Source organism: Gobio gobio (genome assembly GCF_949357685.1).
Source record: "Gobio gobio genome assembly, chromosome: 3".
NCBI lineage: Eukaryota > Metazoa > Chordata > Actinopteri > Cypriniformes > Gobionidae > Gobio > Gobio gobio.
Window position 1 is genome coordinate 22465973 of NC_137099.1, and position 15833 is coordinate 22481805.

Below are 15833 nucleotides of genomic sequence, written 5' to 3' on the forward strand. Positions count from 1 at the left end.
TCTTCCCCAAGTTACTAGACAACAGAAATGGGTTTACCTTTGCTATTGATCTCGGATAAAAGAAACAGGGTTTAACCAGAGAGTTGATCTGTTTATCAAAACTTCAGAGTCATCAAACTGTACCCCAAGATTCTTAACCATAGATTTGCAGAATGGAGCCAAGTTTCCCATTTCAGAAAGATTTTCGGAATCAGATTTCCCAAACCAGGTTATCTAAGCAGTTTAGTAGTACTCAATTGACCTCCGGTCCTGTTTTCGTAGAGGTATACACCTGAGTGTCGTCAGCATATTAGTGAAAAGATACTCCATGCCTTTGAAAAATAGAACCTAAAAGGTAACATATAAAGTAAAAAAATGAATTGGACCAAGAATAGTACCTTGCGGAACACCATAAATCAATGAAGCAGATTTGGAGTAAAGTTGACCAAAATTAACAGAGAAGGTCCTATTAAAAATGTATATTTACCCCGAATACACACAGTCTTTTCTTAGTGAGTAATAAGAATGCTGTGATCAATAGTAATGCTGCGCAGAGGTCTAGAAAGACTATAGAATCACAGTCATCAGAATCATTCGAAATAAAAATATAATTTAAAACTTTAAAAAGGGCAGTTTCTGTGCTGTGCTTTGAAGCCAGATGTAAATGTTTAACTAGAAAAGCCTGCACTTGGTTTAAAGCAACCTTTTCTAAGACTTTAGATAAAATGGTAATTTCGAGATAATTTGATAAAACACAAGAGGGACTAATAGCATGTTTAAAACTCCTTGGAACTACTTCTGATGTAAGACTTTTTTTAACTAACATTAGTAAAATCGGCCCAATAATATCGAAAGTCTGTTTAATGATTTTTGATGGAATAATATCCCAACAGCAATTTGAAGCTTTCAGCCGACCAGTTATCTCAGCTAAAGACTGAAGTGAAATATAGGAGTGAACTGACTGAATACCACAAAAGTGAAAGTAGCAACTGAAAGGTACAATCTGCACCCTGATATTCTTAATCTTCTGAGCAAAAAAAATTACAAATCATCACAAGCCGTAGCCGGAAGAGCACAACTAACAGAAGGATTAAGCACTGAATTGATCGATATTAAACAGCACTTTTGAATTCCCACTACACCTTGAAGTTAATGCAAAATGGTTTCTTTTAGCGGTCTTTACAGCATTACAACATCCGATTTAACTTCTTCAAAACACACCCGTTTAACCTAATAAATCAGAATTACTACTGGCAAATCCTAACCAAAGATCTAAAAACATTTTAATTTCAAGAAATAAAAACACCATTTTACATTTATTTGTGATGCACTTTTATCTTCGAGGATGTGATCAAATTAGTTTTCATAAGATTTTGCAAGAAGACATCTTTTAGCAATTATGTCCCCAGAGGATAGTTAGAATGTTCCTCAAGTTAGAAACACACACACACACAGGCATGGTGTGAGAGGGATTCATTCCAGTAAATTGTGACAAGTGTTTTGTGTGTAAACGAGTGAGCAGGCCCAGCTGACACAACACTCAACTTTCTGAGAAAACACAAGCCTTCTCTTCTTCCTCCATTCACTTTCACAAAGCCATCTAGTGGTGTAAAGAGCTACTCACTTTTCATAATTTACACACAAAGTTATTGAGTTCAAAAGTTTCACCATAATGACCCAAATCACATGAATAGTCTTTGTACAGATGTCTTTTTTCTCTCGCAGACATTACCTCTGCATATGGCACATACAGTCAATCTTTAAACATGGTTGGGAATATACTAATAAGCACCTTTTAAAGAGAACCCAAACATTTAAACTCTTTAAATCTGACTTATCTTCTTCTACAAGAAGTCATTTGAGAAATGTCTGTTTTTTACACTGATGAGAAAATAAATGACAGAATTTTCATTTTTTTTAAGTTCAACTTTAATATGTGACCCTGGACCACAAAACCAGTCATAAGTCGCACGGGTATATTTGTGGCAAAGCCAACAATACATTGTATGGGTCAAAATGATCCATTTTTCTTTTATGCCAAAAATCATTAAGATATTAAGTAAAGATCATATTCCATGAAGATATTTTGTAAAAACAATTATTATTAGTAGTAGTAATATCGTTGCTAATGACTTCATTTGGACAACTTTAAAGGCGATTTTCTCAATATTTCGATTTTTTTGCACCCTCAGATTCCAGATTTCCAGTTGTATCTCAGCCAAATATTGTCCTATCCTAACAAACCATACATCAATGGAAAGCTTATTTATCTTTCAGATGAAGTATTAATCTCAATTTCAAAAAAATTTACCCTTATGACTGGTTTTGTGGTCCAGGGTCACATATAGAAATATAAGGTGCCAAATTAATTTAAGTATAAATACATATGTTTCATTTCTTTAGATAATTCAACTGTTGTTTTTTAAGACAAAAATAATCTGGACAGCCCATCCTGACTCAATGCCAACACACTTTCTTTGCGCTGTGACATTTATCACACTTTTCATTGCCACAGGATTTTATTGAACTTGCATTTTGTGCATTTATACATGGCATAATACTGGTACTATGCAATCTTATTACACAAATATCTGAAAAGTTCCCTGAACCTTGTTCCACTTCTTAATACAATACCGTTTTAAAAGGCAGTCCACCAAACTGGACTTTCATTCTATAATTTCACTAGCTAGTTATAAAGTAACTAGACTTTAGCTACAACATAGCAGCTTCTCGCAGTGCTTGTCAGCAGTTTCCATTAAATATTATTTTCTGTTCTTGGCACTAAAGGTTCCTTCTGTGCCTTAAAATGCTTTGCAATTACTTTTTTGATTCTTTCTCCGTGTTGATCACTTGTTGGTAAGTGTTTACTAATATCAGCAGGAAAAGTATTTCTAACTGCAGACTATCGTTCTGAACACTGATCATCATGTATATACTTTTGAGGCAGTCCGGTCAAAGTTCACAAAGGTCACGCTACGGTTCAGAGGCCAAACCAGCAGCAAACTCCACCAAAGTACGTGTAGGTCTTCCAGACATTCCTTTTCTCAGGTATGGGACCTCATCCTTATTGGTCATGACCCCGGCAATGTCGAGATGAGCCCAATGATCAGCGGTCACAAACTCTCTCAGAAAGGCTGCAGCGGTGCAGGCGCCACCTGAACTGTGAGGTCACAGACCAGTTCAGTGTCATGGCAACCAAAAAACAAGCACTGTAAACACTACAGATTACAGATAACAAATAAACTGCTATTCATATGTTTGGGCTCAGTAAGATTTTATAATGTTTTGGAAAGAAGTCTCTCATGCTTACCAAGGGTGCATTTATTTGAACAAAATACAGTAAAAACGGTGATATTGTGAAATATTATTACAATTTCATTGTATATAGGGTAAATTCAGGTTGATTGGGGCACTTTTTCCAAGTCATCTCAATGGCAAAAAGTGTCCCACTCATCCTAAATTCACTCTATGTATTTTTATTTATTTCTGTGATGGCAAAGCAACATTTTTAGCATTTTTACTCCAGTCTTCAGTGTCATATGATCCTTTAGAAATCATGGTTCTTTACAAAATTGTTATGTTATTTTCACAGTTGAAAATTGTTGTGCTACATAATATATTTGTGGAACCTGTGATTTTCAAAAGAACAGCAATTATTTGAAATACACTGCCCGGCCAAAAAAAGAGTCGCTGTTTGGATTTAAATAGGCAAATGCTAAAGAATCAATGACTGGATCCTTATTGCAGTGATTATTATGTTTCTAGTATGTTATATGTTTGGCAACAGTTCTTCTAACTCTAATTAATGGAGTGTGTAGCTTTTCATTTCTTAAACAGCCATGTAGGAAGGCACATCATGGCCATATTCCAGGATGACAATATCAAGATTCACCAGGCTCAAACTGTGAAAGAATGGTTGGGAGGGAGCATGAAGGATCATTTTCACACATGAATTGGCACCAGACCTTAAATTCACTGAGTCTTTGGGATGTGCTGGAGTAGACTTTACAGAGTGCCTGACTCTTGCATTGTCAATACAAGATCTTGACCAAAACTGTATGGCCCTCTGGATGAAAATAAATGCTGTTTTTCCATCAAGAATACATCATAGTTGTTTAAGAAATGAAAAGCTACACAATCCATCAATTAGGGTTGGAAGAACTGTTCAATCATAACATAATAAATCACTGCAATAATAATGCAATCATTGACTCTTAAGCATTTGCCAATTTAAATCCAAACAGCAATTTTTTTTTCAGCAGGGCTGTGTATATATTTTTTAAGTCTTTAATGTCTTTTTTCATCAATTTAATGCATCCTTGCAGAATAAAACTATTCATTTCTTAATAACATAAGTAAAAGAGTGGTGCAGGTATGAAATCACTTTTGGGGCAGTCGTGGCCTAATGGTTAGAGAGTCGGACTTGTAACCGGAAACGTAGCTGGTTCGAGCCTCAGGCCCAGCAGGAATTGTCGTGGGGAGAGTGAATAACCAGCGCCCTCCTCCACCCTCAATACCACAACTGAGGTGAGACCCTTGAGCAAGGCACCGAACCCCCAACTGCTCCCCGGGCACCACAGTAATATGGCTGCCCACTACTCCGGGTGTGTGTTCACGGTGTGTGTGTGTGTGTGTGTTCACTACTGTGTGTGTGCACTTGGATGGGTTAAATGCAGAGCACAAATTCCAAGTATGGGTCACCATACTTGGCCACACGTCACTTCACTTTCACTTTATAGGCCAAAACGTGGAAGCGAGTTAGCATTTTAGCACTTCCGGTTCCATCGTCCCGAGGTCAATGTGTAAAGTGTGAGTGAGCCAAACGAAAGTCACGGGACAAACGCAGCAGGAGTCAGATTTCATTCATCACGAGAGAAGATCTGAGCAGAGCTGAGGTAAGTGTGGCTGTCATTCTCAGCGCGTGTCCAGTCTGGCGCGTTTTCAGATTGGATACAGAAACTAAACTTTCATTGAAATTTATTGAAAAGTTGAAACGCTCACTTTGCTCCGCACTGCTCCGTTATTAATGCCCGATCCGAGCGGCCGTGCGCATTTACATTCTGTGAGTGAGATCCCTATGGACGGGTTGAAAACATGCAGAACTAGCTCCTACTACTGGCTGTAGTCTTTAGGCTCTGGGCAAAAAATCCTCAGATGGTGCAAAATGACGATATTTGCGTCATCCGAGGATTTTTTCCAGAAACAAAATGCATAATTCTCTCGTCTCAGGGAGACATGAGGGGGAAAGTACCATACTTTGAATATACTACCGGGTTTCTACTGATACAAAGCGTAATGCTAAATCGCTGAAGTAACCCTTTAAATTACTAAAATAAGATTTGTGGTGAACACACAGTCAAGACACTTTCACTTTTTTATTCTACGACATAAACATTTGTTTTAAACCAACAACTGGCTAAATGGGAGGCTGTCGGGGATATTAAACGTCATCACGCCAAACAGGTAAGCTCAGTTCACTTTTACAGCCTCCTTATGCTATGAATGTGCTCTTATAAACTATTTTAACTCAAACTTTTTGGGAAAATGTTTTTAAAAACTGAAAGAGTTGTTGGAAGCTTAATGATGGTGACGTTAAAGTCGTGGGACCGTGGTGTAGTTCGTTTTAGCCTACCTTTAGCTTTTTACTTCTGGCAGCTGCATTTAGGCTTCAAAATGTATAAAAGTTGTGTTCATCTGTGAAAATTCTCTTGATGGATGTGCAAGTATCATACATTTTTATTGATCACAGAGCTTGTTTTTTTTTTTAACCTATAGAAATCCCACTGGGATTTTGTCGAGGGAACCAGTGTGATGCTAACTGCCGGTTGGCCTAGAACGTGACGTCATATCTGCACCACTCTATAACAGAGATCCTTTAATGGGTAAATGTAATGTAGAGATTTTCCTATTGAAACAGGAAGTTGGGTCGGGACATATTGAAGAACTTCAGTGCGTCCAAAAGTATGTACTGCATATGATCAGAATATCTCAAACATTATTATTATTATTATATGTGTTATAAAGTAAGTATTTGTAATATGGATACAATTTGGACACGCTTCATTTACCATGTTGGTAAACATTTGGATGTTTGGACGTTTTTTAAAATCAAAAACAGCCTTAAGTTCACATAACACCCCAGCAAAACCATGATCTGCTACTTGCAATTGCTAGTCAATAGCCATGGAATTAGAGGGAGAGAACATATGAAAAAGATTGAAACAGTGTGTGGATTAGCATAATCGAGTGTGCATGAGTGCATGAGATACTTACCGGCTGTATTTTCCAACGTTGTTCAGATCTGCCAGTGCGCTGTCTGTTATTTGTTTGGTGTAGTGCTGAAACAGTGGCATCCTCCACACCCTATCACCAGTAACAATGCTTGCCTGGGAGGAAACACAGATCACATAATAATATGAAGACATCAGCTCACCCAAAGCCTTACTAATTGAAATTATTATGGAAGAGATTATTGAAGTGTTAATTCAAGTCATTTTGACAATCACATGCGAGTGAAGTCACTTATTACCTTATGCAGCCTCTCCCACAGCCAATCAGAGTTGGTAAACACTGCTGTAGCAGCAGAACCTAAGGCCACATCCACAGCACCTGCCAGAGGAACAAAGATAGAAAGAAACCATTAAAGGACCACGTCGACTTTTTGGGATTTTAGCTTATTCACCGTATCCCCCAGAGTTAGATAAATCCATAAATACCATTCTCATCTCCGTGCGTGCCATAACTCTGTCTGATGCACCCACCGCTAGCCTAGCTTGGCACAAAGACTGGAGGTAAACGGCTCCATCTAGCCTACTGCTCAATAAGTGACAAAATAACGCCAACATTTTCATATTTACATATAGGAAATGTGATGTGTATAGTTACATTGTGTACTAAGACCGACGGAAAATGAAAAGTTGCGATTTTCTAGACCGATATGGCTAGGGACTATTATCTCATTCCTGTGTAATGATCAAGGAACTTTGCTGCCGTCCCATGGGTGCAGAGGCGCAATGATATTACGCAGCGCCTGAAAATAGTCCCCAGCATGCTCTCTGTGCAAGCAGGTTGTCACGTTGGTTATGTTGACGGAAGTTAGCCTATTTTCAGGCGCTGCTTAATATCATTGCGCCACTGCAGTGCACCCATAGTAACAACATGTAAATAGGAAAAAAATATATTTTGTCACTTATTGAGCAGTAGGCTAGCTGGAGCCATTTACCACCAGTCTTTGTGCTAAGCTAGGCTAGCAGTGGGTGGGTCAGAAAGAGTTATGGCATGCACGGAGATGAGTATGGTATGTATGGATTTATCTAACTCGGGGGGGATACGGTGAATAAGCTAAAGTCCCACAACGTGTTCCTTTAATACGATTACATGTATTTGAAAGCTCAAATGTGAGGACAGTGTGCACGTTTATACCTGTAAGTGTAGCCGCATTGATGATTGCTCTGGGCTTGAAACTATGAGCATAACACAGAGCATCTGCCAAAATCAGTCTGCCCTCTGCATCAGTGTTGTCAACCTACCAAAGAAAAACAAAGTTCCTTCTAATTTTTTTCTTGAGCAGAAACACCATCTAATGCAGGACAGTTGGGCTATTTATTGCAAATTTTCAATTACAATTTAGCAGAACTGCTCTTTGATGGCATTTCATTTTATAAAGTTAATAAACTAAACTAAAAAATAAGAAAAATATTACTGTAAATATTTAGGCTAACTATACCAAGATTATTGTTATTTAATGATAAACCTCTGTTTTCTACATAATAAATGCGCACTACTTCAACCTTTCGGGGTCCTTAATAATAAATAATTTAAATATCATCAAAAGTGACAGTAAACACTTTTACATTATTACAAGAAATATACATTTAAAATAAATACTGTTCTTTTGAACTTGCTATTTATATTTATATAAACTGTTTTCAACATTGATAAAAAAAACAAATCCAAAATCATCATATTAGATTACCTCAAAAATGTAGCTTTGCCCTTGCAGGAAAAAATTACATTTTAAAATAAATCTATTAAAATAAAAATTATTGTTTTAAACTGTAATGATATTTCAAAGTATTGATGTTTTTTGCTTTATTTTTGATCAAATAAATCAATTTGACTTCTTTCGAAAAAAATTTTTTTAAATCTTACCGACCCCAAACTTTTGAACGGTGGCATATGAAACGGTAGTGTACAGAGTCATACGTTTGTATATTCAATTTACTTTCTTAATTTTATCATAAACTAAATTTTGTTTAAAGCATATTATTGTTTTAATTTGATTGAAATAAACAATATTAGGCAGACACGCTGTTAAAGTGTATGTGTGAGTAAAGAATACCTGAATGGTTCTGCCATTTTTGGCCCGGACAACGTCACCTGGTTTGTTTGCTTTTCCACTAGGCATGTTTTCACAGAGTGGTGCCAAACCTGAAACAGTGAACATGAGATTAGTTTGAACAGTTATGAAAAAGAAGATGCTAAAGCACAGTGTTTGATGCATTGGACAGACCGATGATATTGATCGGGAGATTCAGAGCGGCTGCCGTCACAATAGCAGAACACACAGTGGCTGCTCCGCCCATATCTGCTCTCATGGCATCCATGCCTGACGAGGGCTTCAGAGAGATTCCACCACTGGAATGAAATGGATACACAAGTTGTGTGGGTATTAAGCTACTGATGTAGTTTTTAGGTTCTGTCAAGATGTAGTTACCTGTCAAAGGTGATTCCTTTTCCCACCAGCAAAAGAGGGGGCTGTGCAGAGTCTAAACTGCCTTTGTAATGCAGCTCGAGAAAGATGGGGGGCTCCTCTGAGCCTTTAGACACACTGAGAAAAGCCCCCATTTGCTCACTCTCAATCCAAGACTGAGGCCTTAAAGAATGAGAGGAAAATAAATGCAGAAAAGTGATGTGTTGAATCATTAGTGAATGACTTTAAAGAGGACCTATTATGGGCCTTTCTACCGTCGTTTTCAGCATATAGATTAACAATTTCCAAGACCATAGTTACAATGAACATTCGCAAACAGTGTCGCAAAGATGTGTGGTTGGATTTAAAGCGCTGTTTTTGAAGAGTGTGCATGTGCGTACGTGTTCTAGTATGCAAGAACGAGTCTGATTGAATTGGGAAATAAAGCAAAATTACTGAGAAAAATTCATTAAAAGAATTAGTCCTCAGTTGCCATGTCCGTCATTTATAGCAGAAAATCGGACATTAATTCGATCTCAAACGGATTCATTAAAAGAAGTTATTACTCCAGCACCTGCTTGACATCATTAACCAACAAGGTCGAACGACAAATTAGCAACAATACGGTTTCGTGACTAGCTAGTTGATTTCTTTCACGATGCATCATCGTTGTACAGGAAATGCACCCCAGCCCAGAACTGACAGACTGGGAAGAGAGGTGCTGCAAGAATATAAAACATGAACATGAAAACCTATTCTAGTAGACCCCAAAAACAAAAATAAATACTTTGTAAAAGGGTCCCCTTTAATGAACTTTGACATCTACCTCTTGTGGACAGTGACTCTATGAGCAAAAGGTGACAGTTTCTGCTCTATAGTGTTTGCAAACACTGTGGGAGTGATGTGATTGGCTGGAGCTTCCATCAGCCGTCTGGCCAGGTTCTGCCCGTCCCCATACAAAATGCCTTTCTTCCATGCTGAATCCACACTGCTAAGGAACAAGACAGAAATTAACTTACAAGAAAACAGATAAAGTGTCAGATTTCTTAGTATGAGTCTAGCGAGCGCTCTGTATTGCTTTATTTCAAATCATGCAATACATTTCCCAAGAAGCTGAAAACATGAATAGTTTATCTATTTTGTATACCTCCCATGTGGTTGGGTCGTGACACGGACCTTCTTCTTGGACTTCAGCTCATCATACTCAAAAAGCCCGAGCACAGCGCCCTCTGCTGCTGACTGCCCGTCTCCACAAGTGTCCACCTCGACATGAGCTACCTCCAGATCCTGAAGCTGCCTGCAGCCCACTGTACAAACACAGGCAGACATATTAGGAACATTTTAAATAGTGCATTAAAAAAAATGTTCACATGTATTGTGAAGATCTGAACACAAAAAAAGCTGTGGGCACAATATTAAGAAATTTTAATTTTGAAAGAAAATTAAGAATATTTTAGTACATGACAATTAGGCACACTGTGTCAAGACATTTTACATTCGATTGTTTCTAGTAATTCCAATTTTTCTAAAGTAGTCAAGTCAGCACAACATATACTATCATGAAGTATTATTTAATTTTAATGAAAGTATTTACACATTACAGTAAGAAAAAAAATCCTCCTAAGACCCAGGAAAACAAAGTATTTTGAATTATGTCATTACATTGTTTAGAGCATAAGAAACAAATGGAAAAAAAAGTTTTTACATTTTAAACATGTTTTATTCATATGCTATGTCCTTGTATGTGGACACCGGGACTTTTTATTTAAAAAATAAAATGACATGCATAGGCACAAACAATTGGATTTTCTAAGGTTTCAGAATTTTTTTTTTACCAAACTTTAAAGATGATTCTCAGCTATGTTATGAAAGATATAACTGAATGAATTGATATACCATTTTACTCTATGCAATATGTGGGTAAAATGGCCATACATAGGTTTTCCTATTCAATGCAATTTATCTAATTTGCATATTAATGTGTTCTTGGAGCAACATGTAATGAAAAAAGAAGTGTAATAATTGGCAGCATTTTCATAATAATATCTAATATTTAATAGGAACATTGATATGCAATTTCTTTCCCTATGTCTCCTAAAATGCCTGACAAACATGCTTTCCCGGTGTCCTCTATTGAGGATATGTATGAAATCAATGCCCTGTTTTGTAACAGAAAGTCATATTTTGATTAGAAACCCCATAACATTTTCAAACAATTTGAAAATGAATTAGATTTAAATGATAATTACTAAATATTATCATATTTCCATAAGAGTGCTAAATGTGATAATTCAGTCATTTTTAAAGGTCCCATGGCATGGCATTTTTCTATTATTTTATAATGTTTCCTGAGGTGTACTTATATTGTTAGTATGATTTTTACATCATAAAATGTCATAATTTAGAAATAAAAGGCATTTTTTCTATACTGATGTTTGCCCTGTGGCTGACTGCCCTGTTTCAAGAGGCGTGTCTGCGGTGAGACTTCAGTAAAAACGCCCACTGTTGTGATTGGCTGACATCTTTGGATTTGAAATGAGCGGAGGGGGCGTGGTTTGACGAGGTCTACGAGGCACGAGCAGGCACGAGCTGCTGCCAGAGAGTCGGTGTGCGTGAGGTTCATCTCTAAAGATGTTTCTCTGTTGATGTTGAGCAGAAACGACTGTATGCACATTTTAGAACCGATAGACGCGACGAGGACGTACAAAAACACTGACTCACAAGATAGAAAACACGAAAACACCGTTCTGTCGGGAGAGAGAAGCTGCAGCGTGTGCACGAATAATAAATAATTAGCTACACATCAGAAATCACTGATCACAGATCAGAAGGAACTGAAAAAAGACTTCTGTTTTCATTTGTACATCCAAACACTGAGAAACTGCCAGCGTTCACTCGTTCACAAGCCACAAATATAGCGCTTGCATGGGCGTGACAGATTCTCTGGGCGGAGGAAAGGGAGGGAACCGTTCCTGCTTGGACATCAAACCAGGAGACTTCAGGATTGGATCGTCTGGCCTGTCATTTTCTCAAAGGCAGAGAAAGACAGCCAGAACTCGGTTTTACACCGATCAACATTTCTATCCACTTGGGGACAATATTCAGGCTAGGGGAACTCATATTAATGTTGAAAAACCTCATAAAATGAAAATTTCATGCCATGGGACCTTTAAAGACCAAGTAGAAGTTGTTGTCCTCGAGAAACAAATGGTATCTCTGAAAAGCCCTGGATGTGCTCTTTACGGAATATCCAGACTTAAAACTGTGACATGTATATGTCAGAGAAATTCACTAAAATATAATGTCCTTGTAAGAGGACAGTAGCACCCAGAAGAAGTATGTCTTTTTTTTTTTGCAAAAATGGCGAGCAAAATGAGAAATCTTCAATACTCATTCATTCTTCATTTTAAGCAAAAATCAATTTTTTTTTCCTTTTCATTTTGGGAGGCAAATATTACTCTCACATGTTCTGAGACGGTGTGAGACCATTCACCCAAACACATAAATGGCACTTACCTGACACAGCTGCACGAATGCTTTCCTTACAATTGTCCCAGTTTTCTTTCCCACACACACCTGTGCCGCTTTTACCCAGGCCAACTACAACTACACTAGGGAAGTCCTTTAAAAGAAAAAGACTTGTGTAAGAATTAATCCTGATATTAAGCATCAAAAAAGGCAGCCAATATAATGTTAGTGAGTTCACACCTGATGTAAACCATAGAAAATCCGACTCTTCCCTTTCTTCAGAGGAGGTCCAGATCTACAGAGCAGAGAGGATGAAAGGACATGTGAAAAAAATGGATCGTGTAGAAAAGCGAATATGGACAGTCTATCAGGAATGCAAAAATCAAATGAGTGACTTACACCGACAACATATCTGACAGTTTTCCTGAGACGGTCCTGTCAAATGCCGCTGCAGCCTCCGTGAAATGTACTCCGTCATTTTCTGACTGTTTCTCATACACACCTAGAACTAAACCCTATAAACCCATTCACACACACAAATACCAATAAAAACAAAACAAATCGCTTGTCAGTGACCTCCATCCACAAAGAGACATTTAGCTGACAAGCCAGTTATGAAACTTACTTTTCTTGAACTGGAAGTGATTTTAGAGTCCGAAAACAGTCTACAATTGTGTCTTCGGATTGCAGTAAGCAACACTCTTCTGAATGGTATCAACATCGTCTCTAAATGGGTAAAAACGGACTCAACCGTGATTCAAGAGGTAATTCTTAGAAAGCGTTACACGTGACATAAGAAGGTGGTTGAGAATCGCGCATAGTCGCAGCTAATGACGTCAACAAAAGACGATATTTTATTACAAAATAAAAGTCTCGTTGTTGTTTTTTCATGGCCAAAGCCGAATTGAGAGTTTATATCTCGCAACTCTGAGGAAATAAAATTCAGATTTGTGAAATATAAACTCACAATTGTGAAAAAACATAAAGGTTGTAAATATGGTTGGGAAACAGCTGTATAATTCCAAAATATAATCAAGCCATAACAACTAAACTGTGACTATAAAATTGAAATGTGGGTATATAAACTGTTCATGGGAGTAAAAACCAACCTGTTTAATTACACATCGTCACCAAGTCATTTTAGGAAGGTGACGACATTTTAATAATACATTATGTATTATTATAAATAAAATGCTAAAACACGGATTAGTCTTATCAAACATTACATTATTTTCCACTTTATTGAACCTTTTTAAATATAGGTTTTAAATATAGGTCATGACCGACAATGACAATGCTGACTAAAGGTCTCAAAGGTACCACTGAAATAAAATGTAAATGTAAATATAATGCAAACAGTCCTTAAAGAATACGCACACACTGGTATCATGTAGCTTTTGCAAAGCCCCTGTACCGCGCGTATTCCTTGCACATTATTTTGCAAGTGATGTAAAGTGTCCTGTGCTGTCGATGGTCCTGTGCTGTGGCCCACGGCCCACTGCGCTTATGGCGTAGGCTACTGCGCATGCCTTTGACTGCGCGTGAAGTAGGCCTGGCTTAAATGTTTTCATCCTGTTGGCAACCGATATCGCGCGCTTGCTGCCGCAGGTCGAAGGTAAAAGGAAAAAGAAAATAGGTAAATAGTCTAAACTGCGAATGTATATAGCTTTAAGAGCTCGGACTTAACTTTTCCACATTTTAAAAGTGTGCTGATTTTGCGGGGAATCAGGAGGAGCTTCCGTTACGCGTCGCGTTTCACTAGTAGGCCCGCTGACCCACATTCGCGAGACCGCTCGAGGAAGTGCGCGCATGAAATTCAGCATTGCATTTCACATTAATGCACAGTGATTATTCATCGCAGCGCTGCATTGTGATCTTGGCACCGAAGGAGCTCAGATCTGACCAGGCACCCGTGTGGATGTGTGAGTGTGTTTATCGGTAGGTACCAAATATACTTGTGTTGATTTAAGGCGGTAGTTCTGTGGGACATACGCTGCTGTGCAGGAAACCCCAGAGATAGTATAGGAATTTGTTAATAAGTATTAAAAAAGTAATACCATCTCTTGAAGTTTAGATGTCACTGTTTATGCACTGACGTGCCATTTCATTTTTCAACATGCATGGTTTTGTTTGGATGTTTTCTCACAGCGTCAGTGTCCTTGTTATGAAGGCTTGACTGATGTAAATGAATGATTGGAATGTCTATTATAGCAGCTGTTGGGGTTGCAATTTACATGTAATTATTGGGTTGACCTGGAATGATGAGCAGAATGTTTAACCTTTCTAACTGCATGCTTTAAAATGCACTTCATTTGAGGCTTTTAAATTCTGTAATGTGACACTTGAGTTAGGAAGTGAAAATGTTTTAATGTTTTCTGTTTTTTTATTTGTCTAACTTGTATTTTTGTTGAGTAAGCGATCATGTGGCCTCCAGCTCTGTATCCATCAATTAACCTTAAGTTTCACCACTGACTGTATAAAAGAGTGACCAAACAGATTCACAGAAACTGTAGGCTTTTAAACTACACTGTTAATTTGTCATCCAGTTATCTTCTGTTTTGTTTGTCTGCAGACTTTCACATTGGCGGCAGACCCTCTTCTCCAATGTCTTCCCAATGCGTCAGGTTGTTTTTAATCCCAGACTGATCCATGAGACTGCGTTATCATGAGCTCCAGAGACAGGTAAAGCTGAAACTGTATTCACGTACACCACCTTTCAAAAGTTTGGACTTGATGAGATTATTTGATGCTTTGTAAGAAGTCTCTTATGTTCACCAAGGCTATATTTAAGTACGCAACAACACAGTAAAAACAATATTATTGTGAAATATTATTACAAACCCAAACTTTTGAACAGTAGAATAATTCGGAATCTTTAATATAGTAGTACAACAGAAATTATGTTTGGAATTATTAGGGATGTAACGATATCAAAATCGCATGGTGCGATAATACCTCGGTATAAAGTCCACGGTATGATATTTATTGCGATTTATAAAAAAAAAATACAAAAAAACAACAAATGAAGACTTGGAAAAAAGTGCCATAAGTATTAATTAAACAATAGATGTTGATCTGATCCGCATCACGATATTTTGAACAAGTTTTTTGAAACTGAAATTCAAATAACAGATTTTTTCCCAAAACATTAACAATTTTCAGGAACTTTGTTGTACATACAACTTAATAAAGAATTTACAATATTTCAAGATTTAAAGGTGTAATATTTTTTCAGTAAAATATCCAAAAACCACTAGACCAGTGTTATATATTTTGTTCAGTTGAGTACTACTTACAATATCCCAAATGTTTCCAACTATTTGTAAATCGTATTTTGCTATTTTAACCAAGGAACCGGGATGTGTGAGGGAATCGCCTGTCGATGGCGTCATATCTTCGTTACCCCCGGTTTCCGCTTTTATTTTGCAGAAACGCTTTACTCTTACTGCAGTGTGCAACAAGTGTCATAGCAGCCGCAGAGCGAACGCACAGAGTAACGTAATAACATCATTTTCAACACACTCAGATGTATCTAATATGATAAACAAGCTATGTTACCTCTTACTCATGACCGGAAAAGTGTCATCATAAAAGTCCCGCTGCTCGCGAGGCGTGTGTTGCCTTCATCTTATTAACTATCGTTCCAGCGTCCTTGCTCGACCTCTAGTAGATGGAAAAGTTACATAGTGCACCT

At 37.6% G+C, this 15833-nt stretch overlaps 2 protein-coding genes across 5 annotated transcripts in view; one reads left to right on the forward strand and one right to left on the reverse strand.

Annotated features, from left to right (window-relative positions):
* Positions 1-2340: 2340 nt before the first annotated feature.
* lap3 (leucine aminopeptidase 3) lies at positions 2341-13689 on the reverse strand. Of its 3 annotated transcripts, XM_079813380.1 has the most exons (14): positions 13517-13689; positions 12765-12865; positions 12539-12654; positions 12380-12434; positions 12188-12293; positions 9819-9978; positions 9498-9662; positions 8696-8854; positions 8492-8616; positions 8321-8409; positions 7402-7504; positions 6509-6588; positions 6253-6365; positions 2341-3139 (listed from the first exon to the last, which is right to left on the reverse strand). In XM_079813380.1, the coding sequence occupies exons 2-14, from the start codon at positions 12858-12860 to the stop codon at positions 2953-2955; spliced, it is 1554 nt and encodes a 517-aa protein (XP_079669506.1). In that variant the 5' UTR covers positions 12861-12865; positions 13517-13689; the 3' UTR covers positions 2341-2952. The 3 variants fall into 3 exon arrangements, with proteins under 3 accessions (XP_079669506.1, XP_079669505.1, XP_079669507.1); XM_079813379.1 differs by lacking the exon at positions 13517-13689 and having other exon boundaries at positions 12765-12956; XM_079813381.1 differs by lacking the exon at positions 13517-13689 and having other exon boundaries at positions 2457-3139; positions 9498-9659; positions 12765-12940.
* The window catches only part of clockb (clock circadian regulator b), a 49580-nt gene continuing 47383 nt past the window's right edge, over positions 13637-15833 (forward strand). For both annotated transcript variants that reach the window (XM_079813376.1, XM_079813375.1), the window contains exons 1-2: positions 13637-14077; positions 14712-14821. In XM_079813376.1, the coding sequence (XP_079669502.1) occupies positions 14805-14821 (17 nt within the window). In that variant the 5' untranslated portion in view covers positions 13637-14077; positions 14712-14804. The remainder of the gene's footprint in view (positions 14078-14711; positions 14822-15833) is intronic.